General features: G+C 56.0%; 5 protein-coding genes across 7 annotated transcripts in view; 4 read left to right on the forward strand and 1 right to left on the reverse strand.

Moving 5' to 3' along the window:
• Positions 1-1,082, reverse strand: CLDN25 (claudin 25). Its single transcript, XM_005240055.3, has one exon. It carries the CDS (start codon positions 1,067-1,069, stop codon positions 395-397), a length of 675 nt encoding a protein of 224 aa, XP_005240112.1. The 5' UTR covers positions 1,070-1,082; the 3' UTR covers positions 1-394.
• A 380-nt stretch (positions 1,083-1,462) lies between these two features.
• Positions 1,463-6,417, forward strand: LOC101913105 (G protein-activated inward rectifier potassium channel 4-like). 3 transcript variants are annotated; one of them, XM_055819342.1, is made up of 5 exons: positions 1,463-1,568; positions 2,238-2,447; positions 3,124-3,341; positions 3,453-4,641; positions 4,870-6,417. In XM_055819342.1, exons 3-5 carry the CDS (start codon positions 3,168-3,170, stop codon positions 5,217-5,219), a joined length of 1,713 nt encoding a protein of 570 aa, XP_055675317.1. In that variant the 5' UTR covers positions 1,463-1,568; positions 2,238-2,447; positions 3,124-3,167; the 3' UTR covers positions 5,220-6,417. The 3 variants fall into 3 exon arrangements, with proteins under 3 accessions (XP_055675317.1, XP_055675318.1, XP_027646204.1); XM_055819343.1 differs by lacking the exons at positions 1,463-1,568; positions 3,124-3,341 and having other exon boundaries at positions 2,048-2,447; XM_027790403.2 differs by lacking the exons at positions 1,463-1,568; positions 2,238-2,447; positions 3,124-3,341 and having other exon boundaries at positions 3,354-3,582; positions 3,731-4,641.
• A 1,208-nt stretch (positions 6,418-7,625) lies between these two features.
• Positions 7,626-19,336, forward strand: UBE4A (ubiquitination factor E4A). Its single transcript, XM_055819345.1, has 19 exons — positions 7,626-7,941; positions 8,019-8,195; positions 8,445-8,557; positions 9,249-9,401; positions 9,532-9,691; positions 9,903-10,105; positions 10,334-10,525; positions 11,402-11,735; positions 11,974-12,100; positions 13,007-13,314; positions 14,185-14,317; positions 15,375-15,562; positions 15,988-16,088; positions 16,207-16,320; positions 17,027-17,201; positions 17,344-17,524; positions 17,946-18,093; positions 18,352-18,509; positions 18,650-19,336. The coding sequence occupies exons 1-19, from the start codon at positions 7,818-7,820 to the stop codon at positions 18,786-18,788; spliced, it is 3,228 nt and encodes a 1,075-aa protein (XP_055675320.1). The 5' UTR covers positions 7,626-7,817; the 3' UTR covers positions 18,789-19,336.
• Positions 19,337-19,469: 133 nt separating this feature from the next.
• ATP5MG (ATP synthase membrane subunit g) lies at positions 19,470-21,455 on the forward strand. The gene is made up of 3 exons (XM_055819346.1): positions 19,470-19,629; positions 19,787-19,947; positions 21,274-21,455. The coding sequence occupies exons 1-3, from the start codon at positions 19,566-19,568 to the stop codon at positions 21,370-21,372; spliced, it is 324 nt and encodes a 107-aa protein (XP_055675321.1). The 5' UTR covers positions 19,470-19,565; the 3' UTR covers positions 21,373-21,455.
• A 3,171-nt stretch (positions 21,456-24,626) lies between these two features.
• Positions 24,627-27,540, forward strand: part of KMT2A (lysine methyltransferase 2A) — a 49,029-nt gene continuing 46,115 nt past the window's right edge. The window contains 2 exon segments of the mRNA XM_055819213.1: positions 24,627-24,695; positions 24,697-24,975. Of these exon segments, the coding sequence (XP_055675188.1) occupies positions 24,627-24,695; positions 24,697-24,975 (348 nt within the window).

Here is a 27,540-nt window from a genome sequence, read left to right on the forward strand (position 1 = left end):
ATTGCAATTACATCAGAGTGATACGGACATGCAAGGAATGAGCTGCTATGCTGGGGTGTAGCCCTTAACCACAACAGGCTTGGTTAGAGAGGACTGGCAGAGGATGCAAATGCAGGGGCATCAGTAAGTGACTCAGCCACAAATGTCACTAGGAGGACAAAGCGCTGCCCACTGCTTGGCCTCTGCCTTGTTGTCTTCCCACGCTGGCTCGGCGAATGCCACCGGGAGAGCTGTTGCTCCTTAAAAAAGAGAAAAAGTGAAGCAGACACACAGAGGAAGGAAAAAAATCTGCAGGTCTGCCATAGGAATTAGCAAATCATCCTGTAAGAGATGTGGGAGCCGTCCCTGCCACAGGAAGAGCCAGGAGGCATGCAGGGCATGGCACCCCAAGTGCCTAGATGACCAGGTCTGCGTTTTTGGGGTACAGGTGGTGGCCCCCAGCCGGCCTTGCCACGGTTGGAGCCTGGTGGCAGGCAGGGGCCTGTGGCATTGCGGTCCTCATGGAGCAGGCACTGCAGGCGAGGAGCAGCCCACCGGCGGCGAGGAAGGCTCCAGCAAACCACCCTAGGAAGGTGGCCTCCCCAAATTCCCACCGGGGGACAATGTCGGGGACGGTGTTGTCCCAGAAGTCGAGGACAGTGTTGTAGGCAACCCAGGAGACCGGCGCCAGGGTGGCCATTGCCGCTGTTCCGAGTGCTGCGCCCCCGGTGAGCAGGAGCCGCTGCTTTAGCTTGGGTTTGTCCTCGCAGGCTCTCCAGCCCTCCAGCCCCGGGGCAGCGAGGAGGCACCCCAGCAGCCCCAGCCCGTTGGAGAGGCACATCAGCAGGCGGGAGACACGCAGCTCGGGGGGCAGCGCCAGGAAGGAGCCGTGGGCTCGGCACTCAACCGCCCCCTCCTCCCGGGCAATGCAAACCTGCCAGAGCCCCATGGTCCAGACCTCCAGCTCGTTCAGGTCCAGGTTGAGGCTCTTCCAGAGCGGCACGAAGGTGGTGACACAGGAGGAGACCCACCCAAGAAGGGCCAGCAGCATCCCCCCAGCCTGCGCCTTGGCCCGCCAGCTCCCGGCCATGCTGATGCCGCCCCGCTAACCTGCGGGCTGCGATAAGCCGCCCTGAGCGGCGGCTGCGGGCATTAGCGCTTGTGGAGCAGCGTCCGCCCCGCCGCCGCGTCTGGCGCCTGGGGGAGCGGATTCAAGCCTGTTCCTTGGACGCTGGGGTGTGGCCACGGTCATTTTCCAGCCATTGTTGTTTTTTTCACGCGAAAAGGAAAGCGCGCCTGGCTGGGCAGCAAAAGCCAGGTGCATCCCTGCCGTGACTCCGGCCAGGGTCCCACCGCTGCCTCACTGCGCCCAGGAGGGTTAAGCCAAAGCACGCAAATCCTCCGGGAGCAAGAGCCTTGGCAGAGAAAGCACCTCTCAGCAGCGGCAGCTCCAGCCGCAGTGGGACAGGGAGGGGGCCCCGAGGCGGGACGGAGGCACTGGGAAGCCGGCATCAGGCTCTTCTCAGGAGAGCCTGAGGCATTGACCTTCATTTAGTCGTGAAATAAATCTGCAAAGGAGCCTTCAAGAGGTGCATGGAGGATGGGGACATCCAAGGGCAGGGGGGTGACTGCCCACCGCGAGCAGGCAGGCACCTATCACCCTGTCCTGCACCCAGTGCCTCACCAGGGGACGCGGTTCATGGTGCTTGACATGAGCAAACTCTTGCCCGGGAGGACAATGTGCTGCAATAAAATAAGATGGGGGGGAAAAGGGTGGGCCATATCGTCAGGAAAATCCCAACTTTGTGCTGGTGCTCGGCTCCCATCCACCCCCGCATGCATCCCCTCTGCGGGGTCCAGCTTGCAGATTCATCTTCCCTGGGAGATTAGTGATTAATCTCTCCTTCATCTGCTTTCTTATCAACGGGAGTATTTGGGGGTCAGGCTGGAAATTACTGAGTCTTGCTGGTGCTGGGGTTCTGGCCCTGGTGGGCATCGGGAGGGACCTTCACAGGGGTCTCCCGAAAGGAAGGGGTGAGGGAGCACGGACCGCATTCAACCTGGAGCACGGACCAAGAGGGAGAGGGGCAACATCTTTCAGCCCTTGCTGATGGTCCCATCCCAGAGAACGGGAGAACGGCCGGGAAGCCATCCTGAGATGGCAGGGAAACCCCTCCTACTCCTTCCCCCGAGCATCGGGTGCGCCTACTTCTTCTGATTAAATCGTCTCAAGGTAATTGTGCCTGTCATTGAGACAGATTAACAGGCGACCTTCTGCCGCTGGAGCAGGATTGGTGGCCAGCGCGAAGCTCCCTGTCCTTCCCTCCCACCGGCCACAGCAGCCCAGCCCGGCGGAGGATTCCCACCGCAATGGGTGGTAAGATGCCCGGCAGCAGCCGGGGCAGAGCGGGAGCCACCAGCCGAGAACAACGTCTGCCGGCCTGGCACCTGCTCCGCCTGGACTTGAGGTGGGTGCCGCCCTCGCCCAGGGGTCTGCACAGGGTGCTGGGGGGGGGGGGGGGGGGGGAGATCAATCCGGAGGCTGATGTCCTCCATTGCTGCATCAAGGACCACTGGTCCTGCTGCCTTGTGGCAGTGCTGGATGCTTGGAGGAGGCAGAGCGCCCACGCTCCCCCTCTCCGTGGGCTGCTGCTCTCCGGGCTGGCTTTCCAGGAACACGACCTCCCTCTCCCCGTGGGGAGACTCATGGCTGGACTCAGTCCGTCCTGAGGCACCCAGCTGCAGGATCTGCATCTCCGATCATGGGCTGTCCTTCCTCCCATGCCTGGGGGCCCGTTTCTGCTCTGAGCTCATGAAAGGACCAGCAGCTACAGACCCAGCCTGGGATGAGCATGGAGCAGAGCTGTGTGCGCTCACCCGGAGCTTGCCCACTGCTGGGGCTGCTCCCTGCCGGAAGCAGACGCCTCCTTCCCGGCTTCTGCAATACAATTATGGCCCCTAATGGGCTTAGCCATCTGGTGCCAGCCTGTAGCCACCCCGGCACAGCTCTGTGGCTGGCATGCGTGCTGCCCGGCAAGGGCAGTCCCACCAGACCCTGGCCTGTGAGGGATGCAAAGAGGGGCCAGAGCCCCACGCCATTCTCCGGGTCCAAAATAACTCCCAGCTTTGTGTCCCCCGTGGCAGGACCCTGCGCCCAGCCCGGGGCTGAGCCCCCGCCCGGCACTGCCATGGTGCTCCCCTGCACCCGCAACAGTGTCGTCGGCAGCTGGCTGGTGCCTGAAGAGCCCCGTGGCCGCAGCAACTCCATCCCCCCGGCACAGACCCCCACGGCCAAGCACATGCTGGCTTACCTGCCCCGGCCGCCCACCGACACCAGCCGGTATGGCACCTTCCCCCAGAAGGTATGGCTTGCGCCAGGGCTCCTGGGCATCCTTTGGACAGGATGCTGCCAGGCGGTCGCGGTTGTTGTCAGAGGCGATTTCTCACCGACAGGCTCCTTTCCCCTCCTGCAGCCTGAATTCCCGGTCACTCCTGATGCTCTGGCAGAGGACAGCCGGCAGCAAGCCGCTGCCACATCTGCCAAGAGAAGCATCCCGATGCCAAACTACCCACCCCGACACCACCATGGTGGCATCATCTCTGGTGAGTCGTCCCTGCCGTCAAGCCGCGGCAGCATGGTGGCCACCCAGCACCATCCTGGCGATCCATCCTGGTGCCCACCGGCCACCCCGCAGGAGGCGGGCACCCGCTTTTACCCGCTGCACAGGCTGAGTGTGGCCAACATCCCCAGCTCAGCACGCAGCAAGAGCCCTGCCCGCGGCACGGCAGTCCCCACCCCGGAGGGGCTGCAGAGCCGGCGCCGCAAGCTGATGGAGGAGGACAGCCCCATGGTCCAGGCCAGCAAGCGGCAGCGGCAACGCTACGTGACGAAGGTGGGCAAGTGCCAGGTGAACCTGGGCAACATTCAGGAGAAGAAGCGGTTCCTGTCAGACATCTTCACCACTATCGTGGACCTCAAGTACCGCTGGTTCCTCTTCGTCTTCATGATGTGCTACATCATTACCTGGGTGGTCTTTGGCACCATCTACTTCTTTGACGCCTGGGTGCGGGGTGACATCAGGCACCGGGGCGATCCTGAGTGGCGGGCATGCATCGAGAACGTGGACGACTTCATCTCCGCCTTGCTCTTCTCAGTGGAAAGCCAGCGGACTATCGGCTACGGCTCCCGGATGGTGACGGCCAACTGTGCCGAGGGTGTCATCCTGCTGATGGCACAGTCCATTGTGGGCTCCATGATCGATGCCCTGATGGTGGGCTGCATGTTTGTAAAGATCTCCCGGCCCAAGAAGCGTGCCCAGACTCTCATCTTCAGCAAGAACTGTGTCATTTCCCGCCGGGACGAGAAGCTCTGCCTGATGTTTCGCGTGGGGGACCTGCGGGACAGCCACATGGTGGACGCCAAGATCCGGGCCAAGCTGATCAAGTCCCGGCAGACGGCCGAGGGGGAGTTCATCCCCCTGGAGCAGTCGGAGCTAAACCTGGGCTACGACACGGGGGAGGACCGCCTGTTCCTGGTGGAGCCCCAGATCATCTGCCACGTCATCAACCACCACAGCCCCTTCTGGGACATGTCAGCTGAGTCGCTGCGCCGGGAGCAGTTCGAAATCATCGTCATCCTCGAGGGCATCGTGGAAGCCACAGGCGAGTGATCTGCGGGGGTTGGGGTGGGAACAGATAGCCACCCTGGCGTCCTGGGGATGCTGGGTGAGCCTGGGCTCCAGGCTGGCAGCCTGGCAAGAGATGCCTGGGGCTGAAACCAGCTCCCCTCAGCAATGGGTGACACAGGGCTGGAAGCCCCTCGTTAGGCAGCGGTCAGTTCGTCGCTGCACTCTGCCCACCGGCAGCAGCTCAGCCATTGTCTCACTGCAGGAATGACGTGCCAAGCCCGCACCTCATACACAGAGGACGAGATCCTCTGGGGGTACCGCTTCGAGCCCTGCATGTCCCTGGAGAAAGGCGCCTTCCGGGTGGACTACAGCCGCTTCGAGATGACCTTCGAGGTGCAGACCCCAGCAGCCAGCGCCAAGGAACTGCATGAGCTGAAGGAGCTGGAGCACCAGGAGCACTCCACACTCAGCCTCTACTGGGACCACCTCCTGCAGCCCTGCGCCCTGCCAGGGCCCGGGCTGGGTGAGGATGCTCTCGCCAGGCTGAGCGTCCCTGGCAGTGTGGCTGAGGGCAGCCGGAGCAAGCTACTGGAGCAGGAAGCCACCGCCTGAGCCGCTCCTGGGACGGGACACCTGGCCGTGCTCGGTGGGTGCCCAGCGGAGGGTCCTGCACCGACAGTGCCATAGCCCACCCTCCCTCCGTGGGGCTGAGCCCTCCCACCCTCGACCCCAGCCACAGCCACATGGTGTTGTTTTTGCAAAGTTGTTCCTGCGTAACAAGAGCCAAACAATGGGTGATTAAAGTGTATTTTAAAACAAAACCCCACACAAATAAATCAGCAGCTTTTGCTTGGTTTGTACGCTTGGCAGGGGCTGCTCAGACCCCACACCGGGGCCGCTGGGCACGGCACGGGGGGCTGGCCACTGGGCGCGGGTCAGGAGTGCAGGCTGGCAGGGAAACTCTCCTGCCCCCCACTCTTGTCCCCCCACGTGGTAACAGAGTGTGACCCTGGGGTGCAGTGGGACTTGGCGCTGAGAGTGCAGGTGTGACCCTACACACACAGCTCCAGGCCCGCCCCCCTGCCCCACGTGTGGCTCTAGACCCCCACTCACCACCCTGCAGGCTCAGACATTGCCCCATGGCCCCCGACACCCCAAACTGCCCCCCAGTCCCACATGTTCCCACCCCAGGGCCCCCCCATGATGTCATCACACCCAGCGGTGCTGCTAGGGGCTGGGACACAGTTTAATAAAATTAAATTAGCATAATTCAATTATTTGCATTAATAGAATTCAATTAATAGTGTCAGGCAGGCCGTGCAATTCCTATGCAGGGCAAGGCCCAGCCGCATGGGGTGACACCCAAGGGTGCCATCACCCAGGGGAGGGCTCCCACCCTCCAGCCCTGCCTCTATCACTGCTGCCTACTCTGCTAATTACAGAAACTGTGTTTCTGCACCCACCTGGCTGCTGCTTTGCTGCCCTGGAGGGGTGGGTGGGGGGCTCAGCCAGGGCCAGGAGTGCTGTACCAGCATCCACAGTACAATGCCACTGCCCCATCACGGCATGGTGTGCAACATGACCCTTTAGATAAAAATAAAACTGTAAATTTATGTGTGTGCATATATACATATTTAAAGTTCACACATCCTGAGCCCAGCTGGGATGCCATCACCTTTCCCCTCTGCCCCCGCCTGCCAAGCACTGCACTTTGTATCCATCCCCTGATGGGAAAGGGGAGGATAAAATCCTTCTGGTGTCCTTTGCTGTGCAGCACCTTCACTTTTTCTGTATTAAATTACCATTATCTCAACCCACTAGTTCTCGTTCATTTTATTTTCTGCTTCTCCCCCTCCCCTCAGCCCACCCTGCTTGTGGGGGGAGTGACACCCGCAGCCAGCCAATGTCAACCCACCACCGTGGGGGCGACCATGGATATATTACAAAATACATATATATATGTATGTGTGTGCATATATATATATTTAAAAAAACCCCACAAACATAGCTAATGCGCTTTCAGCCTGTGAAGAGGCATAGAAACCACGGTGGGACATGTTGCAGCTGGCAGCGCCCCAAGGGTCCCTCCCACCTACCAGGGGCTGGCTGGGAGCTGCAGCCCCCCACGGAGGGCATCGCCCCGTGCCCTGCTTAGTTGGTGGAGTCGGGTGGCAGCTGCAGCCCACGCACCCAGGGTGGGGGTCAGCCGGGTGGCTGGCACCTGTTGAGCCGGCTGCCCCACTCCAAGCCCACCGCAGAGCTGCTCGCAGCCGCCCCCTCCCCACTTGCAGCTGCTGGTACCCCCATGGTGCCCCACCAGGCACCAGCCACCACCCCCAGGGCCCCGCATGGCACCCAGCGCCCCCAGCTCCACACATGGCCACCCCCCAGCGGCTGGCTGGGGCGGTTGGGCAGTGTCCCGGCAGGGTGGGACGGGGGGGGTGGGGGCCGTGGGGCAGGACACGGTGGGGCCACGGCCGTGGGTGCTGCTCGTGCGCACAGACACTTGTGCGTGCCTACGCTCCCACCCAGCACCTCCCACACAACCTGAAAACTGGGGGGAGGGGGGCGGAAATTACACATTTTAAAATTTAAATTAATTTCAAAATTAATAATTACAAATAAAAAATTAAAAAAGTTAAAAATTAAAAAATTCAAAATCTTTACAAATTCAACAATTAAACAGTTAGATGCTTTACGACCTTTACGCAACTGCAGACAGGTGTTGCTATATGCAAAAGCAACACGTGCCGATGCGCATGTTAATGGCACACGAATCGATGAGAGGTGCCCGTTAGCCGGTTTGCATGCAATTAATATTCCAACCCCTCTCGCACTGCCAGCAACGACCGCGGCGGCGCTGTGCGCCTCACGGCGGGTAGACGGGCCCGGGGCGCGGCGGCCTCCCCTCCGCGTCGCCAGGTGGCGCTGCCGCCCGCTCTCCGCCCCGCCCGGCCGCTCCTCCGAAGCTCCCGCCCCCGAGCCCTCGCCTTCCGGCGCACGGCGGTGACGTCTGTTGTGGTGCGACCCGGTGACGCGCAGCGCTCCGGCGGCGGCGGAGGTGAGCGCAAGTGGGGGCTGCTGAACGGGCCGTGGCACCGGCCGGCGCCCGAGCACCGCGCACCGCTGCCCGGCGGGTCCGGGCCCTGACGGCGGCTGTCCCCGCAGCCCTGCTCCGGCCCCCCCCGCATGGCGCGGCCCTGAGGGGAGATGACCGACCAGGAGAACAACAACAGCATCTCCAGCAACCCCTTCGCCGCCCTCTTCGGCTCCATCGCCGCCGCCAAGCACTTCGCCGCCGTCCAGAAGCAGCAGCAGCTGCGGCAGCCGACAGGTGGGGTGGGGCGGGCGCCGGCCCCTCCGGCGGGGCGAGGCTTCCCCCGCCGGGGCGCTGAGGACCCTGTTTTGCAGGCGATGAGACCTCGGTCAGCCAAGATGACTCCGACAACAGCGTCTCTGAGAGCCTGGACGACTGCGACTACTCAGTGGCCGAGATCAGCCGCTCATTCCGCTCGCAGCGGGAGCTGTGCGAGCAGCTCAACATCAACCACATGATCCAGAGGATCTTCCTCATCACTCTCGACAACAGTAAGCCTCGGAAACCCTCCTGCCTGCACCCGGGGGGTGTTACAGGCTGGGGAAACTCTGTTAGACTGGGCAGGGCTTGCCAGATCCATCTGATGTTGGAGGGGAGCGCTGGAAGAGGGAACGTGCCTCAGCGCAGCAGCTTGCAGCAAGTGGCCCGGCCATGGGCAGGGCCTTGCCTGCAGGTTCTGCAGCCTGCTGGCATGTTGTCTGTCCATTTGGGTGAAACTGGGCACTCTGCGTCTTTCTCAGGTGACCCCAGCATGAAGAGTGGGAATGGGATCCCAGTGCGCTGTGTCTATCTGGAAGAAATGGCCACTGATCTGGATGACCAGGACTGGCTGGACATGGACAACGTTGAGCAGGTAGGGCCACCTGCCCCGGGCCTCGGGTGTCCTGCTTACTTTGGCAACAAGCATTGAATTAATTTCCTCACAACGCATATGTGATACATCCTGAATGCAGTCTGTTTGCCAGAGCCCAGCATGGAGCTGCCAGTTGCAACTTTGCTGAAAACAGCTGCGGGATTTTTGGGATACGAGGCTGAGAAAGGGTTAGGATTTACTTATTGGAGCTCTTTGTCCTCCACCTGGAGGCTGCAGGAGCTTGCTGCCCTGCAGATCGGTGGGGGATGGTGAGGGGAACATATTCTGCCTGGAGGGGGTGTGAGGGAGGACTCTCATGCAGTTGCAAGAGGCAAGCACTGCTGGCAGCAGGGCAGCATGTGGTCTCTTATGCCACCAAATAAAACTGCACTCAGCGTTCATGCACATGCTTGGCTTCCTTTGCAGATGTGTTGGTTGCTCCTGGTGGGTCTTTCCATGAGAATCACTTCTATTAGGGCTGCTGTTGTTCTTAAAGGAACTGGGAGATTTGTTTAGAAGAGGAGCAAGCCTGAGGGTTCTCAGTCTGGTGCTCTGTTATTTATTGAGGGGTAGGGAGAGCTGTTTGCATCAGAAATTATTTAGCCTGTGGTGACTTTGGGCTTCTTGTTCTGGGGGGATTGCCTCTCTGCTGGGACCATTTCATTTACTGTCTCTCTTTGCTGCTGCCTAGGCCCTGTTCACCCGCTTACTGCTGCAGGAGCCTGGAAGCCACCTGATTTACATGACCTCCACCAGCACACAGAACCTCTCTGCTGACCGGGATGCAGGGGAGAGACAGATTCTGCGCTACCTCTATGCCTGTTTCCAGAGGGCAAGAGAAGAGGTGGGATGGGTCTTCCAAGGAAGAAGGCAGCTCGGTCACCCAGCTTTCTGGTCCAAGGTGGCAGAGCTGAGGTTTTAACAGCCAGAAGCAGATGTCAAGGCCCCAACTTTGTCTCATTCTCTTTGCACAGATAACCAAGGTCCCGGAGAACCTGCTGCCCTTTGCCATGCGCTGCCGGAACCTGACCGTGTCAAACACTCGCACTGTCCTCCTTACCCCGGAGATTTATGTCAACCAGAACGTGTATGAGCAGCTGGTGGACCTGATGCTGGAGGCACTGAGAGGGGCACGTAAGTCTGGCTGGGTTGTGTTGCTAGCTTGGTGCTGCGAGGCTGCCCTTCCTGTTAAGTTCATGGGAAGAGCGTCCTGGAGTCAGGTGAAGGTTTGGCTCCCATTATCTCTAAAACAGAAGGTGGTGTTTAGATGGCGGCATGTATGCATACGGACGCTGAGGTTTGGCTGTTGGAGTACCATGAGTAACAGTCTTGCTTCCCCTGCTAGAGTTTGAAAACATGACTGAGTTTCTTGAAGAGGTCATAGAAGCCTTAACGATGGACGAGGAGGTGCGGACGTTCGGGGAGGTCATAGTTCCTGTCTTTGATATCCTGTTGGGCAGGATCAAGGACCTGGACCTCTGCCAGATCCTGCTGTACACGTACCTCGATGTGCTCCTCTACTTTACAAAGCAGAAGGATGTAGCAAAGGTGGGTGCCTCGGCCTGATCAAGAGCTCCTCACACATCCCGCTTGCAGAAGCGTATTTGTAGGTCCTAATCCAAAGAGGTTAAACCAAGAGTACCGCATAACAATACCTTGTGTGCATGCTCCTGCCCTTCTTCTCCTTCCTCATAGCCTCTCCCAAATCTGTCAGTTTGTGGGGGTTTTCTACTGGGATTTGATGCAACTCTCAGCGTGTCCTGCTGTGTTCCCTAGGTTTTTGCAGGCTACATCCAGCCCAAGGATCCCAGCAATGGCCAGATGTACCAGAAGACTTTGCTAGGCACAATTTTAAACATCTCATGCTTGTTAAAGACCCCTGGCGTAGTAGAGAACCATGGCTATTTTCTGAATCCATCCCGATCCAGCCCACAAGAGATCAAAGTGCAGGAATCCAACATCCATCAGGTGGGTTGAAGCGTGGCAGTACTGCTTCCCTGTGTGTTTTAGTGGCCCCTAGTTGCCAGGAGGGTTAAAGACATGATATCAACACTTGAGTTCCGCTGCCAGCTCTTTAATAACTCTGGCTTGTGACTAAGCGAGTCACAAAACTGCTTTGGATGCTCCAGCTGTAGCATGTCAACGGTTCCCCCCGCTTCCTCAGGTTGTTGTAACATAAGTCTTCAAGTTGAGCAAGTCATGTTTTGTCCAAGTAATTCTCTGAGCCTTGGGAAAAGGGTAGAATGACACTTGTGGGACAGATGCTAGCACCATAACTTGAGGTGCTACATGAAGATAAACTACCTTTAGGTGTTGTAATCACTGGGAAATAGTTTCCAGCACTTGTCCTGTAATTAAAGTGCTAATTGACTCCCTGGCAGAAAAAGTGACAGGCAACATTCGCTCTCATGAAAATAAATGGCTTCCTCAGAGGAACAGTGCTAGGAACGTTTCAGTAGGTAAGGAATGAAGCATCAGAACACAGGATATAAATATAGAAGTAAATGTGGGTGCAGAAGGGGTCACAGAGAGGGGCTTACCCATCATGCGTCCTTTCAGGGCAATTGTTGTTGCCAAAAATACATAAAGAATTTTGGGTTTACTCCCCATGGAAACCGCTTGCTCTTGACTATGCTTTTGAGGATGTGCCTAATTACCTTTTGCTGCTGGCCTTGGGATTTGACGCACTCCCGACGTGTGTGTCTGACGAGTGACGCAGAGGCGTCCTGGAGCTAGGAGAGCTCAGAGAGCGTTAATGACAGGAGAGGTGGCATTAATGACAGGAGATGCAGAAGAGCGATCCCACCAATGACTCCCTCAACTGCACTCTGTTCCCTGTAACAGTTTATGGCCCAGTTCCACGAGAAGATCTACCAGATGCTGAAGAACCTATTGCAGCTGTCTCCAGAGACAAAGCACAGGATTCTCTCCTGGCTGGGAAACTGCCTCCATGCAAACGCAGGCCGCACCAAAATTTGGGCTAACCAGATGCCAGAGATCTTCTTCCAGATGTATGCCTCAGATGCCTTCTTCCTCAACTTGGGAGCTGCCCTCCTGAAGCTGTGCCAGCCCTTCTGCAAACCAAAATCTCCAAGGCTGCTAACCTTCAACCCTACTTACTGTGCCCTGAAGGAGCTGAATGAAGAGGAGCGGAGGAGTAAGAATGTGCATATGAAAGGTACGCCCAGACCTTGGGGGAGCGAGGGGATGAGGAAGGGGATCTCCTCACGTCCCGGCCTCTCAATGTATCCAGTAAAGGGAGAGTTAAAGGTGTGACTGGAGAGGAGCAAGGGGAGAGCTGAATACAAACCAAACAAAAAAAAGTTGGTTTTCTCTCTTCAGCAGGGGGCCCTCTAGAGCCCCTTCCTCATGAGCGCTGCTGGGTAGGACTTCATGCACGGTGCTTTTCATTCCAGGTTTGGAAAAAGAAACATGCTTGATACCTGCACTGAGTGAGCAAGAGCTGGAGTTTGCGAACAGCTACAATCTGGTCACAGAAAACCTGGTCCTCACGCAGTACACTCTTCACCTGGGATTTCACAGGTAACTGCTCTCAGATAGCCCCCAGCGCTATTTCCACCCATGTAAATTTTTAGTAAATACTCGGAATACAGAGTGGGCTGGTTGAGTTGCATGTTTTGACTGACGTTTGAGGCTCAGGCTGCCTGATTTTGGAAATAAACTTTGTTTACTGGTGTTCCACGCTATTTACAGAAACTTAACAGCCAAGTGCTGGGTGTCCGTGGGTCGCTTGGTTCCCTCCTCTCCTTGGGGGAACAGGCCGCAGGCATCTCGCTTATCTACTAGAAAGCACCTTGGCAGCAGAGCACCTGCCTATTGCGAGCTCTCTGAACTGCCTTAGTGAATAGAATATATGCGAAGTAGAAAGGCGAGGTAGCTTACCTGTTTCCAGGAAAGTTTTCTGGACACCAGAACACACTATTTTTCTCAGCTTTCCTCTGCAGATCGTTGCCTGGATACTGTGAGGTCACCACTGATCCAAGCACCATCCCCTTCTGGTTTATTCTCTAAATATAGAAATGGGCAAAAAGTTATGCAAGGGGTTTGTTGCTGGGGAAACTGCAAATGCCATCTTGCAGGCATGTCTCAGGCTTGCTGGATCCCTGACCTTGGTAACCTAAGGGGGTTTGCAGCCATGCGAGTTCACACTCTGCACCCCTGCAGAGGCCTTTGCCATGGTCCTCAGTGTTCCAGACTGCTCTGCAGACCACTGCAGTTCCTCAGCACGATCTGGTATCCTTCCAGGCCCTGGCTGCCTTTCCTTTAAAGGCTTCCCGTTCTTAAGGCCCCAACCAGATTATCTGCAGGAAATGGTTTGAATTCAGCTGTGCAGAACAGTCTCTCACAAGCAAAATAAAAGCATGCACTAACATATGTATTGCTTAGGTGGTCTGTGCATCTCTTCTCTGTGTCTTCTTTTCTGGGTAGGTTGCATGACCAGATGGTAAAGATAAACCAAAGCCTTCACCGCCTGCAAGTAGCATGGCGAGAAGCTCAGCAGAGCTCCAGTCCTGCTGCCGACAGCCTCAGGGAGCAGTTTGAGCGCCTGATGACTATCTATCTCTCCACCAAGACAGCAATGACGGAGCCACAGATGCTGCAGAACTGCCTGAATCTGCAGGTGTCCATGGCAGTTCTGCTGGTGCAGCTGGCCATGGGAAACCATGGGACGGAACCACTTGAGCTGACCTTCCCGCTGCCAGAGGTGGAAAACAGTGCATTGGCCTATGTGCCAGGTGAAGCAGCTTGTCCTGCTGGCAGTCTGTGTGCCTGCCACAATTAACCGCCCAAGTCTAGAGCTATGCACGTAATAACTGCATTTAGAGCAGTTAACATGTATGCAGCCTGATGTTCATTGCGCCGGGGTTTCCTCTTCACTGAGTTGCTTAGAGGACATTCTGCCTTTGAAAAGAAAAGGGTTCCAGGGCATATGAGGAAGCATAGGGAAGGTCAGTCACAGCTTCAAACTCAGCAGTGAGGTCAGAAGCTCCAAAGAAAGCTGGGACCTCCAAGGTCACCTGACAGCGTACCTCCTGGTACAACCTGGGTGAGCACTGGGAGAACTGTCCAAGGAAGGCTGTTTCTGTCCAGGGCAGGACACAGTGCTACAGCTGACAGCATCTTGCGCAGAATATTCTCTTTGAAGAGGACCACTCTACGAAAATTTGGGGCTGTTTGAGGGGGCATATGTAGGGTGTTAATGCTGCTGACCTTTTAAATACCACACTTGTGGGCAAGTTGAAAAGTTTCGCCAAATACCGTGCTGAGAGCCTGTTCTCTCTGTGTGCAAAATCCTCCTTGAGGTTTCTGTTGCCTTGAGATTCTCTTCCCTTGGGTCTTTCTTGGGTAACAGTGCCTATGATCAGCAGGCAGCTGCTGAGTTTCATCCCATAAGCAACTTGACTTCTGAGAGAGGTGAAGTGGATCCTGTGTGTTACTAATTTAATCAGGCCAGGCGTCCTTCACAACCACGGTGTTCTGATATAGCTAGTTAGTTCCTGAAACTTTAACAAGAATCAGTGCAATGAGAGGAGAGTAAATGGGAGGCTAAAAAAGGGCAAAATGAGCTGCCTGGGGAGGAACTCACGTACAGTTTCTGTTTGCAGAATTCTTTGCTGATAATTTGGGCGACTTCTTCATTTTCCTGCGACGTTTCTCTGATGATATCTTGGAGACTTCTGCTGATTCTCTGGAGCACATCCTTCACTTTGTTACTGTTTTCATGGGTGATGTGGAGAGGTATGTATGGCCCTGGATGTGAGCCCTGTGTGCTTATCTGCAGAGCACCCAGAGGGGAACAAGCAAGTGGAAATTGTCAGAATCTGATTGTCTCGAGGCTGGGTTTATACAGCCAAATCCTGCCCACAGGAGGCACAGTGAGCAAGGCCCTGCCTGAAAAACACAGGCTTCACACGAGGCACAAATGTGATTCAGTGTCTAAATCCTTGTTTGGTTGTATTACGCAGGAGCCTCGTCAGCTAGAGCCATTTTGGTATTTGTTAAAGGAAACTGCTGGGATTGATCTGTTTGGAGTATCTCTATGAAGTCTACTATAGTGACTAAGCACTGAACAGAATTGAGTAGTCTTAACAGTCTTCCTGATAAGACCTTGCTGTACACGCTACACTTCTGCTGTTCGTTTGTTTATGCTCGCATGTGTAAACACAGTGAACTTGGGAGCAGATGGAGATTTCACTTGGTAGGCAGCTCTCACCATTCCTGCTGTCGTTGGGCCAGCTCCAGAGATGGAGACTAGTTCCTCCTGACAGTACCCTACGGTGCAGCCTTGGGCAGGTGGTTTGGCTTCTGCCCCACATGTGGGGCAGAGGAGTTATGCCTTCACCTCAGTGACTTATACTGGACGGCAGGCCCAGTAGACAAAGTGCTTTGGACTTGCAGAATAAATAGGAAGCAAGTCACTGGGCTGTAGGTAAACAGTTGGGACAGCACGTCAGGTTTGCTCAGGAGTTACAGCTGACAAGCAAGTGTGGACTGCGAGCAGTACGTGCCACTAGATAGCTGTTGCAGGAGCGGTGGAAGCAACAGCTTTGCCATTTCCACACCCTCTAGCCTTGCTGCCTGAGACTTAACTGTGGGTATTCAGTGCATGCCTTTGCCCTGTGGCTCCAATATTAAGAGTGAGCCATTGGACGCCAGTGTTAGCTTTACAGATGGTCCACAACAAGTGGGCACTCCTGCAGGGGCAGGCGCAACTGCTGGAGTCGTTCCTGAACCGCTCAGTCCTACACCCTGGCCCTTGTGCCATCCTGGATTAGCTTGCTTTTTTCTCTCACAGGATGAAAAATCCTCATCTGCGTGCCAAGCTGGCAGAAGTGTTGGAAGCTGTGATGCCTCACTTAGATCAGGCCCAGAACCCACTCATCTCAAGTGTATTTCATCGCAAGCGAGTGTTCTGCTCCTACCAAAATGCTGCCCATCTTGCCGAGGCGCTTATCAAAGTCTTTGTGGATATAGAGTTTACTGGTAAGCGTGAAAGGGGAAGAGTTGCCTTCCTTCTGTAACATCTGCGGGGGGAACGTCTCCAGGGGTTGAAGTATGTCAGTGAAAATGAACAAATCTATTTGCGCCGTGTTAAGCTGCTTGGCCACACTAGGCAGGCAGCATTCCAGCAAAGCTTCAGTCTTTCCAAACTTCTGGCTTGTGCAGAACTGTGTATCTAGAAAGGATAATCTCTAGAGCTCAAGCTTTTCTGCTCAGCGATGCTTACAGTGTGTCATCACCTGTCCTCTTCTAATGTGGGATTGGTTGTCCTGCTTTGAAGTTGGTAAAAGATTTCACTGGCCTGTACGGAAGCAGGTTTTTTATTTCAAATGGACTGAAAAGGAATTGGCAGCCCTTGCTTATGCCGACTGCCCATGTGAAATGCTCGCTCTTTTGCTCGTGTCTAGGTGACCCACACCAGTTTGAACAGAAGTTTAACTACCGACGTCCCATGTATCCCATCCTGAGGTACATGTGGGGCACAGATTCATACAGGCAGAGCATAAAGGTGAGGCGAGAAGCACATATGTAAGTGAGCATGTGTGCAGCTCTGCCTGGAGCACGTGGATCTGCATCCTGCCATTGGGACTGTGCCATGACATTCACCACTCTTTTGTTCCTTGCAGGCTCTGGCTGATTATGCCTCAGAGAACCTGGAGGCAATGAACCCCCCTCTCTTCTTGCGCTTCCTTAATTTGCTTATGAATGATGCCATTTTCCTTTTGGATGAAGCCATACAGGTAGGGCTGAACACGTGTGCTGTCAGCATCATGTAAGCAACAATTCTGACCCTCCTCGAAGACAGCCAGGTGGAATATCGACCTTCTGTCCCTAGAACAGTATCAGCTTGCTCTGGGCCGGCCCCATGAATCAGAGCCAGCATGAAGCATGCTGGGGGATTTGGAGAGGAAACCTTCCTCTTGCTAATCTGGATGCAGTCAGGCTTTAAACCACCTCTCTAGGTTTTGATTTTCAAATCTCCTTGGCCTTCCTGCAGGTGTTTCATCCTAACAAAGGCCTTTTTTCTTCACATAGTTCTCCTTTGGGTTTACAAGGCGAGCGCCAGGTGAACTCATGTCCCTGGTGTGTGATGACTGTCTCTCCATGCCATTCAGAGCTGCCTGTTGCTGCTAGAAAGGGTTTTTTTGGGGAGCTTTTATTTGCCGTAGGATTGATTGTATGGAGGCCAGCAGATAAGACAGGTGATGCCGATTATTGCCTGTCTGGTTTTGAACATTTACGGTCTTTTCTATGGTTTTCCGCCCAAATGAATGTTCTGTATTTTGTGAAACGTGGTTCTGAGCAGCCTTTTCAAGCACTGTCGTGCCTTTCACATCCCAGATTGGCCTCTGGCAGCCCAGAGCAGTGCAGAGCAGGTCTGGCTTAGCTGTCATTGCCCATGTACCTGCCTGTTCTCCCAGACATTTCCCCGCCATGTCTTTGCAGTACCTCAGTAAGATTAAAGTTCAGCAGATCGAGAAGGACCGTGGTGAGTGGGACAGCCTGTCCCAGGAGGCTCGCCGCGAGAAGGAGTCAAGCCTGCAGATGTTTGGTCAGCTGGCACGCTTCCACAACATCATGTCCAACGAAACCATTGGCACTCTGGCCTTCCTGACCTCAGGTAGGGAAAGCAACCCCTCCTGCCTGCCAGGACCTGGTGAAGGGCCCCACCAGGGAGTGGGTGGGCAGGAGCTTGGTATTAGGGTGGTTAGAGCAGGATGGGATTGCTGTGACACTCAGGGAACCACTGGTTTCTGTTCCAGAAATTAAGTCCCTGTTTGTGCATCCTTTCCTTGCTGAGCGCATCATCTCCATGCTCAACTACTTCCTGCAACACCTAGTTGGGCCTAAAATGGGAGCTTTAAAAGTCAAGGATTTCAGTGAGTTTGACTTCAAGCCACAGCAACTCGTGTCTGACATCTGTACCATCTATCTAAACCTTGGGTAGGTGACAGGGGAGAGGTGCTGTGTGGGGTGGTGGGAGCCATCTGGGAGCCATCCAGGGGGTGTTGTGGCTAGCAGAGGCCCATAGGCCCTGGTGGGAGCTTCCCCTCTGCGAATGGCACTAGCAGAATTGCTCTGTTCAGAGGCATGCTGTGTTCTTCCATAATAATCTTAAATTTCAGTTACCTGTGGAAATCAGCTGTAAGCCAGCTAGCAGGAGTGGAACTTAAGCACCACCATGGTTACACTTAAACCATGGTTTGCTCTGGAGGATGCCTGGGAGAAATGCTTCATTATGGTCAGGCTTTTCTCTAGCTTTGAGTTCGCTGCTGTGGCAATGCAGCTGTCATGGGGACTGTGTTTTGCAGCCTGATTAAATGTGGATACTTAAACCTTTGATCTCTTTCAACCTGTGGTCCAGTGATGAAGAAAACTTCTGTGCCACGGTGCCTAAGGACGGCCGCTCCTATTCACCAACACTCTTTGCCCAAACCGTTCGTGTTCTGAAGAAAATCAACAAGCCTGGCAACATGATAGTCTCTTTCAGTAACCTGGCTGAGAGGATCAAGGTGAGAACCGGAGCAGACTTAAGCACAAAAAGAAAAAGGTGGAACTGGTTGCTGGTGTACTTTTCCACCTGTGTTTCACTGCGTCTTTGCTGTGGAGGTGGGTTTCTGGGAGCAGGGCTTTGTCTGAGGCTCAGGTGGGGTAGGTGGGAGGGCTCCCTGCCAGCATGGAGCTGTAAAAGCTTTAGCTATGAGTTGAGGCAAACCTGGTTTTGAAAAAACTGGCAGACTAAGTCTCTAAAAGCTGCACATGCCCGCCAGTCTCTTGCAGATCGCCAGCAGCAGGAGGAGGAGACGTACGCAGATGCCTGTGATGAATTCCTGGATCCCATCATGAGCACTCTTATGTCGGACCCTGTGATACTGCCCTCCTCCCGGGTCACCGTGGACCGGTCAACTATAGCCCGGCACCTCCTCAGGTACGCAGCACCGGCCTCATACCTTGGTGCTTTTTGGGGATCTGTTTCACTTACCCAGTGACTCTTCCGGGCCTGTGTTCCTTTTTTCTTTATTTCTAGTGCCAAGACTGTCCAAATAATGTCAATGCTTTGTCTTTCAGCGATCAGACAGATCCTTTCAATCGGAGCCCCCTCACTATGGACCAGATCAGACCAAACACTGAGCTTAAAGAGAAGATCCAGCGGTGGCTGGCGGAGAGGAAGAAGCAGAAGGAGGAGCTGGAGGACACGCTGAACTGAAAACCAGGATCTTGTCCCTAGGCCTACAATTGCTGGCGAGATAACTGCCTGGCAGGGGTCGCGGCTAGAGCTCAGGTGCCTCTGTGCAACTCGCCACCTTAATCATGACTGCATTTAGTGCATTACCACCGCCTCCGGAGTCCCTCCTTGGGCCTTCCTTTCCATCCCTTGTTCTGTCTTTTCCTTTCAAGACTTTAAATACTAGGACTTTCCACTACACTACAGCTTTGAGCCTCTGCCTCAGGGGGAAGACCACAGCCTCTTCTTTGTGACCTGGTGCCCCGGCCCTCGATTACTTGTTCTTTATGTTTTCCAGCGACGCCAAAAACCTCCCTCCGTTCTGTTGCTGCGTTTTAAACTCTGTAACCCCTATGTTCAGCGTGAAAGCAATGCCTCCGTGGCCGCTCCCAGGATTGGAAGGGGACAGCTATGCCAGCTTGTACCTGCTGGTTGTGTAGCAGGGCTTATTTTCCAAATGATGGTGGGGAAGGAAGGAGCGTTGGAAATTAAATATAGAGATGATCTTACGGTTGGCGGTGGCGCTCTGAGAGCTGTAGTAAAGCCTTTTTGTCTTGGCCGCGGGGCGCGAGTGGGTGAGTCCCCCCGCGGGTCCCGAACCCGCAGCTACGGCGCGGCCCGCGCGCTTGTGCCGGGGTCCTCGCACGGGGCTGCCCGCGGCAGGCGCCTGTAGCGGGGCGCGGGGGAGGCAGGCGGCGGGCGGGCAGCCGCGGCGGCGGGGCCCTGGTGGCGAGGTGACATTCAGCCGGGGCCGGCAGCATGGCGCAGGCCGCGCAGAGGTTGGCGCAGCGCATCGCCGCCCGCGGGCCGCAGCTCCTCAGCGGTGAGACATGGGGCGGGTAGCGGGGCTGCACCGGGGCGAGTGGCGGCCTGGCCGGGCGGGGGTGGGCCCCGCGGGGGTGAGCCCCGCGGGTGGCGGCGGTGGGCCCCGCGGGTGGCGGCCGCTGGGACAACCACCTTTCGCCCCGCTCTCCCGGCAGCCGCCGTGGCGTACTCGAAGCCGCGCCTGGCCACGTTCTGGTACTACGCCAAGGTGGAGCTGGCTCCGCCGACCCCCGCCGAGATCCCCCGCGCCATCGACAGCATGAAGGCCATGGTCCGCAGCTTCCAGACTGGCCGCCTGGCGCAACTCACCGTCAGGGTAACGGCGGGCTTGTGGCGGGGCGGGCGCCTTGCCGGCACGTGCGGCCGAGTTCCGGCCGGTGTTAACGGGCGGGGCGCCGGGCAGGGAGAGGGGGCGCGGGGGAGACTCGCCATCGCCCCGCAGCATCCCCGCTGCTGCGGGTGCTGCTTCCGGAGTCTCCCGGTAACGGTCCGGAGCCTCCTCGTATGGCTATGGCTCGGGGCCGGTGTCGCTTGCCGTGACCATTTTATCCTCTGCTCCTGGGCACCTTGTTCTCACTCTGCTGGTCTCTGCCCTTAGACAGGGCCATCTGCTGCAGATGGCAGCCTGTTTCTTGATGGAACTTCCCCTCTGTTTTGCCCAAGAGGTGTCCCTTTGCCTTAGTGCTCTGATTTTTCCCAGGGGTTCTTCGGTTCCCTCCTCTCTGCTCTCCAAAGAGAACTGGGGTCAGGCTACCAGCCCTCCTCCTCTTTCTCCTCTTCTGTGCAACCTGCATGTAGCAGCTAGTCCTTGCAACAATCCCTGCGCACCCGTGTGCTGCAAGGCTGGTCCCCGCCACCAGTCAATGCATGCTGCAGCGGGTTTCTGTCACCTGCGCTGCTGTTACACTTGAGGCTCCAAAGATGTGGGTTTTTTGGTGCCGGACTTCCAAAAAATTACACTTACAGAAATTTATCCTTTTTGTAGGTAAACTGAGGAATGGGTGAGTTCTGCAGCATCCTCAGAGCCTCCCAGTTTTATTTTATGAGCCACAGATGTTCAGCACAGTGTTTCCCAAGACCTGATTTAACCACTGGCACATGAGCTTGAAATGCTCTGCGTGTGCCACGGAGAACAAATGAGCTGCTGTCTGAGACCTGAAGCTCAAGGAACTTAGCGGCCCAGAGTTAAAAGTGGGGGGTTTGTAGCAGCTTTGCTTTAATCCTTCCCTGCCTGGACTGGGCTGTGCTTGTGCTCCTCTGGCCCTTGATGTTATCAGTCTGAGGAAAGAGAGTATTGATGTGCAGCTGATTTAGAACAGCTGTGTTATTGGTCAGCCTTGAAATTAGAGCATTAACCACATATATGATCTAAGAAATGTTTTTTTGAAAGGGCTGTAAAAAGCCATGGACAAGAACTGACACTGTACCAAATGTTTTGGAACCATCTTAACAACACAGTGTGTTGAGGGGTGGCTGAACACAATAAACGCTCTGTTGTGCTTTTGGGTTTTTTTTTGCTTAAACTATTGCCTTGTGAATTGGTTTATGACTTTTTATGTTGTACATGGAGCTTGACTACAGGAGTAAGGAGGGAAGCTGTCGCAGGAGTCAGTGATCTAATCTGTGGCTTTTTTTCTTTCAGGAAGCGCTGAGGAATGGTCTGGTGGCCACAGAGGTGCTGATGTGGTTTTACATCGGGGAGATTATAGGCAAGGGCAGCCTGATTGGGTACAATGTCTGAACACTCATCAGTAGCGCTGTCTTTGGTGCTGTGGTCCTGAGTCTGTAATGGGGTCTGTGAATAAAGCCGGGAACCAGTGTCAAGCTGTTGTGGTCTTTTGTGGTGCAAGCCTGTTCCCGACCCGGTCATGCTGCTGGCTGCTGGAGATGACTCCTCAGAGGGGTAGCTACCTGAAGGCTGGTGCCCTGAGACAGCACTAAAGCTGGCTGGGTGATGCCATGTTTCGTCACACACCTTGTTCCTCAGACCACCACTGTGCCTCAGCGACAGCGTTAGGGAAGGCAAGAGAGCCCCCCTTTCAAACCAAGAGTGCAAATACTTTCATGTGTTTCTGAATGTATTTCATAGCAGCTAGCGGGATCCAGAAAGGAATGCCTGTACTTTATTTACACTATCAAAAGCTATGTGCTGTGGCTTGTATCATAGGGTACATAGCACTGTTCCATGCAGTGCTGCTGGTTTGTGGTGTGACTTGTTGAGTGGAAGCCTTTGAACGTGAGCAGAGCTTTACTGACTCATCTTAGCCGACCACCAGCTGGAGGTGCAAGCTGGCTGGAAATCCACAACCTCACTTATTTTCAACCACCTTTCGTACAGGTGTATACAAAAACCAGGTGAGTGGCCTGCACTCTTAACAAGTTTTCAGAAAATAATTTTTAGGAGTCCTCCGAAGCCAGCAGTTCCATTGGGGTAGGACTTGACTTTTTTTTTTTTGTCTTAAAAGATGGTTTCTAGCCAGCATTGCTTCTTGTTGATGCTGTTGTCATATGATGCTGGGCCTTGTGTTCTGCTCACTAGTGAACCTGCCAGCCCCCAGCTTGTGTGCCCCATGCAACCCCAAAGTCTCTGGGGCGGCTGTGCCAGTAGAAGGGCAATTTCTCCTCTCCCTGCTGCAGAGCTGACCTTCTCAAGGCTCCATTCCAGCAAGAAGGCTCTTGGCCTCCTGACAGGTAGCACAGGTGAGCTTACACTTTGTATTTGGTGACTGAAAGGTCATTGGTGGCATCAACGGAAAGGTTTTACTTTTTTTGTTGAAAAGGGTTCCTGACCCAGCAGCTGTGGGTCACACAACTGCTCACAGGTCACCTCCACACAGATGGATGGGGACACCGAGGCTGGATGAAGTCACCAGCTTCCATAGGTGAGTCTGCAACAAGACCAGTGACAGGACCTGTGCTTCTAGCCCCCTGCCGGGGCTTGGTGTCCTGCATTCACTTCTACCTACATGCCTGCCCAGGAGATAGGACTTCTGTCTGGCATGGCTGAGCAGCTGCGGTCCTGGAGAAGCTCTTTCATACCTGGGACTTGTTGGGTGCTCCTGCTGCATCCTTTGCTGCTGAGGACTTTGTGATTTCTCACTTTCCTTCTGAGGAGGGGATGCTTTCTCACAAAGGGCATTGGCAAATTAACCAGGGCTGCAGCCAAATGTCCGGGCTGAGTAGCAGGTGCATGTGCTGGCAGGGTGAACAGCAGCCCTGAAAACTGGCCCTCCCCAGGAGCTCTTTGTGCCCATCTTCACAAACCCATCACCCAGCAGATGGGCCTGGCATGTTCCCCTCACCAGTATCTTTCAGTGGGCTCTGCAGCATGTATTCCTTAAATAGGAGACAGAGGGAGAGGTTACACATGGCCTTTAAAGTGTGATTTTGATTTGTGGAAGGTTCCTGAACCCAAGAGAACCTCCCTCAGAGCAAGTCTGCCTGAGCTTGCTCAAAGGCCTGCTCCCCCTGTGTGACTTGTTCCTGCCTGCGTGTACCACTCTCTTGGGGCAGATGCTTGCAAGGCACTCAGGAGTGGGCCCTGCACCGCAGCACTCACGCTGGTCGTGGGGGCTGTCAAGCTCACTTCAGTGGGAGGATGGGATTAAACTCAACTAGCAAAGCATGGGAGAGCTTGTAAACACTCCAGTCCCCTTCACACTCCCTAGGGAGACAGAAACCATCTAATTTTAATTTTCCTCCCTGGAAGTCCTCATGAGAAGCCACACTAGCCCTGCTCCCAAAGCAGAATGCTGGCAGTGCATCAAGTGTGAAATAAGCAGAAGAGGCATCTCTAAACCCAGTGGGCTCCAGAAGCTTTTCCATCCTTTTTAACATAACAGATGTCGTTTGGTTGCTTCTGTAAGGGGCAAACAACCTTCTTCTCCTCGGACACTCTCTCCCTTCAGTTGACAAGCTTTACAGGAAACAGGTATTTTATGTTCCCCACACAAAGAGGTTTTATAACCAATGCTTGTGTGTTTGCAGTGTTGTTTTTCTCCAGGAATACAGCAGGCACTCGTTGGATGTTAACCCTGTTCTCACTGTGCTGTACAAGATGAAGGTGAGCCTGTGGTGTGACACCGGGGACCAGGTGGAGCTGCCAGCCTGGTGCCATCGCCATTACCTTCGTCCTTGCACCCGGCGGGACACCGGCCCGGCACATAAGGCAAGCAGGGTGAGGGGGAGCAGGTCGGAAGCGGACACCACCAGCTCACGGTACCTCAGCGCGGCTGCCCCTTCCGCCTCACCTGGGCGGCTGCTCTCCCCGCCTCAGGGAGAGCCCGGGCATGCCCTGAGCCCAGCACCAGCCCGGGAGAAAGGCGGCTGCGGCCGATGGGGACCCGACGGGGTCCCCGCGGGGGGTGAGGAGCCCTGTCGGGAGGCCTGGACCGGCCTGCCGCCCTCCCGGCCCGCCACCGGCTCCGCGCCCCAGCTGCGCGCTGCCTGTATGAGGGGCGCCCCGCGCACCCGGCCGGGCCCCGCCCACCCGGCCGGGGTCCGGGGCCGCGCCGAGCGGCGCCCCGCGCCCCGCATACGGCCTGGCGTATGTAGGGGGCCGGCGGAGCGGCCTATGTTGTATGCGCGGTCCCGGGCGCCGGCGGCTCGCCCTCTCGCTCGGTATTGCCGTCGCGGTTATGCGGGCTGCATGTGGCTGCGTTATGCGGCAGCCAGGTTCTGGGGCCCGCTAGCCAGGAGCCCCGCGTCTGCATGGTGCTTCGAGCTATGACGGGCCGCGGTGGCGGACGGCTGCAATATCCAGGACGGGGGGCCGCGCCGGGGCGCGGGCCCAGGGCCACGCATATTGCCCAGCGTTATGCCGGGCTAGCATCCGTCGCGCATGGCTTACTCAGGCGCCCGGGCGGCGGGATGGCGGGGCCCCGCAACCTGAATGGCACCCGCTGTTATTCAGTACCTCTGCGGGCCGGTGAAGCGCTATCCAGGGCGCGGGGCGCGGCCCAGCCCCGCTCTCTGGCTCGTCGCCTCACAGTAAAGATGGCGCACAGCGGTCGGTGGCGCTTCCCTGCCCGGCCCGGCAGCGGCGGCTGGGGCCGCCGGGGGCTGGGGGGGGTCCCGGCTGCGGGTGCCGGCCGTGCGGAGCCTGCGAGCCGCCGAGCCGCCGGCGGCGCCGGCGGCAGCGGGCGAGGGGGAACGCAGCGGCCCGTGCTCTGGCGGGGCGGCGGGAAGCGGGGGAGGCGGGGCAGCGTCGGGCTCTGGCGGCTCGGGGGGCCCCGCGGCCGGGGTGGGACCCGGCTTCGATGCGGCGCTCCAGGTCTCGGCCGCCATCGGCATCAACCTGCGGCGGTTCCGCGCGGCCTGCGGTGCTGAGGCGGGCAGCGGAGAGGTGAGGAGGGGCGGGGGGGCCGGAGGGGGGAGGGGAGGGGAGGGTGGGAGCGGCGGCGGCGGCGGGGAGTGAGGGCGCGGCGCGGACCGCGGGTCCCGGCCCGCAGCATCCCCGCTCCGCCCCGGCGGGCGGTACACCCCCTGCCCGCACAGCCCGTGCCCGCGCCGCCCAGACACACCTACTGCGCCCGCGGGGCCCGCGCCGCCGCTCCCGCTCCCCGCACAAAGGGCGCGCCCCGCCGCCGGGCCGCCGCCGCTCGCCCGCGGGGAGGGGGGGGCCGCGGGCGGGTGGGTGCCGGCCACCCTCCGCCTCCGCGCCGCGCGGTCCCTCCCCGCGCACGCGACTTGCCGCCGGTGTGTCTTCCCCGCCGCCGCCTCCATTATCCTCCTCCCGCCGCTCCCTCTCCCGCGCCCTCCGCGGGGGTGAGGAGCGCGCTCCCCGCCACCGGGAGGTAGGATGGGGCCGGGGGGCGGCGGCGGCGGCTCCTCTCCCCGCGGGTGGTGAACCGGGGCGTGGAGCCGGGCTTTCGTTTCTCCCCGTTGCGGAGGATGCTCTGCGGGATAACGCGTCTTATGGGAGGCGGGGGGCCGGCTTGTCGGCCCCTCCTGCGCGCCCCGCGGTGGGGCCGCACACTGGCTTCTGTCGCCCTGGACGCGCAGCCGAGGCCCGGTTCGAGAGGGGGCTCCCTGGCACCCAGGCCGCTGGCAGCCCTTTTTCTTTTCCCCCTCTCGCTCCCTGCACCCCCCTCCTCTTTTGAGTTGCTCTTCTTCCTGCCTTCATTTTTAATTTTTTTTAAGCTTTTCTAAGGCAGACAGAGCGAGAGTCTGACAACAACCCACCTATTGACAGAACAGGGAAGACATGATGGGGGTGTGTTACTTGCTACAAGCTGCAGTGTTCCTTTTCCCTGATTTTTGTTTTGCATCACTTGTTAGCTACGTCCTTGTGCCGGCAAAATTCCCCAGGTCCTTTTAACCGGAGCACTTTATTGTTTGGGGTTCTTTTAAAGGCCAGTTCTGTTCCTTCTTCTACAGGCAGGTTGTCGGCTGCAGAGTGGGTGAGGAAATCTTTGTCTGGTTTTTGCCTATTTAAAGAGCAGTTGCTTTGCTTTTCCATGGCTGGCAATACCAGAGTTTATTAAAACACACATCAAAAATACAGTTTTCTTGTGTCTTTCCGGCTTGGTTTCAGTGTTTTCAGTTGGGTGCCATGCAGTGGAGCTAGTTGCTCACAGCTGAGCTAGAGGAATTCCTGGGCTGCAGACTTCCAGCTCCAGCCGGCTGCGGTTCAGAGAGGAAGGGGGTCATGTCTGTGCACACAGAGCTGATCATGGAAACGCGTTTCACCTCGCCGGTGCAGCACTTGGGGTTCTCACTCAGACTGCCCACCAGTATCCCTTGTCTTTAATACCAGTGTCTTAAAGGCTGTAGTTTAGGATACTTGTAAATTTTTCTGTTTGCAGTAGACTAGGTTCAATGGAATTTACCAGGTCTGCTTGAAAGAAGTTAATATTTTACAAGCATTAGTTCAGTGGCAGAAATGACTGAAATATGGCTAACCAACCTGACCACAGAGTTAACAACTGGGGAGCTTTTTATGTGGGGGGAGGTGAGTTGCTTGGTTCATTTTTTGGTTGGGTTTTTTCCCAAAGATGACATTGGGTTGGTTTGTTGGGTTTTTGTTAATTCCAGTTCCCTCTGAGTATATTTTTGCATCTCAGAAAACCCCTCTAAAACATCTTTGAAAGATCTTTGTGAATTTGGCCTTTAGTGTGTCTTTGCTTTAAAATAAAATAGCTTGGGTACATGCTTGGTGCCGGCAGCTGATGAAGACAGTGTTTCTTGGGTCTTAAGAATTTTACTTCTTGCATCACTTTTTCTATTTAGCTACTTAAAACTTCTGTCAAACAAGATTACATACAGTGGAAAGTAATGATAGAAGTTCTTTGTGGCTTGGTGTCTGTAGGTTGAGCTTCACCTGACCACTTGTGAGCAGGGAAGGGGTGATGCTTTCCCTCACTCTAAATTGCGGCGTGTGCTAGCATTCTCAAGCATGTTCAGAGAGTAGGTGCTCTCAAGTATTCAGATTGTTAGTTCGCTGAGTTGGTTTCTTTCTTTTGGTGATACTCAAGAGACAGAGCGTTTTTACATTGAAGAATCTAGTTCTCCTGACCAGTGACTTGTTCTGCATGTGTTATATAGTCATAGTGAAGATCACACCACCGTTGCCGGTCACCAGAAGCTGTGGGGCAAACTCTTCTCTCCTGCAGTACAAATTCTCTATGGGTGAGAGCAAGGGTTGTGAAAAGAGCTCTAGCAGATCTAGGAAATCAGCACATGGGTGCCACCTGTGATCTCTTTAGAGGAGAGGGCAGCTGTGTGTTGGTGTTGTAATAGCCAAGTTCTGATGCCGGTGTGGTACCCTGCTTTGGGTGGAGGTGTTCTTCTAGACGGGGGCTTCCAGAAGACCTCTGCCTATTAGGGCTTACCATGCCCTTTGAGTAACTGCCTGGTGCTCACACAGTTCTCTTGCACCAGGTCAAGGGTCTTCCCTGAACCAAGCCAG

The sequence above is a fragment of the Falco peregrinus genome, chromosome 15 (genome assembly GCF_023634155.1).
Source record: "Falco peregrinus isolate bFalPer1 chromosome 15, bFalPer1.pri, whole genome shotgun sequence".
Classification (NCBI taxonomy): domain Eukaryota; kingdom Metazoa; phylum Chordata; class Aves; order Falconiformes; family Falconidae; genus Falco; species Falco peregrinus.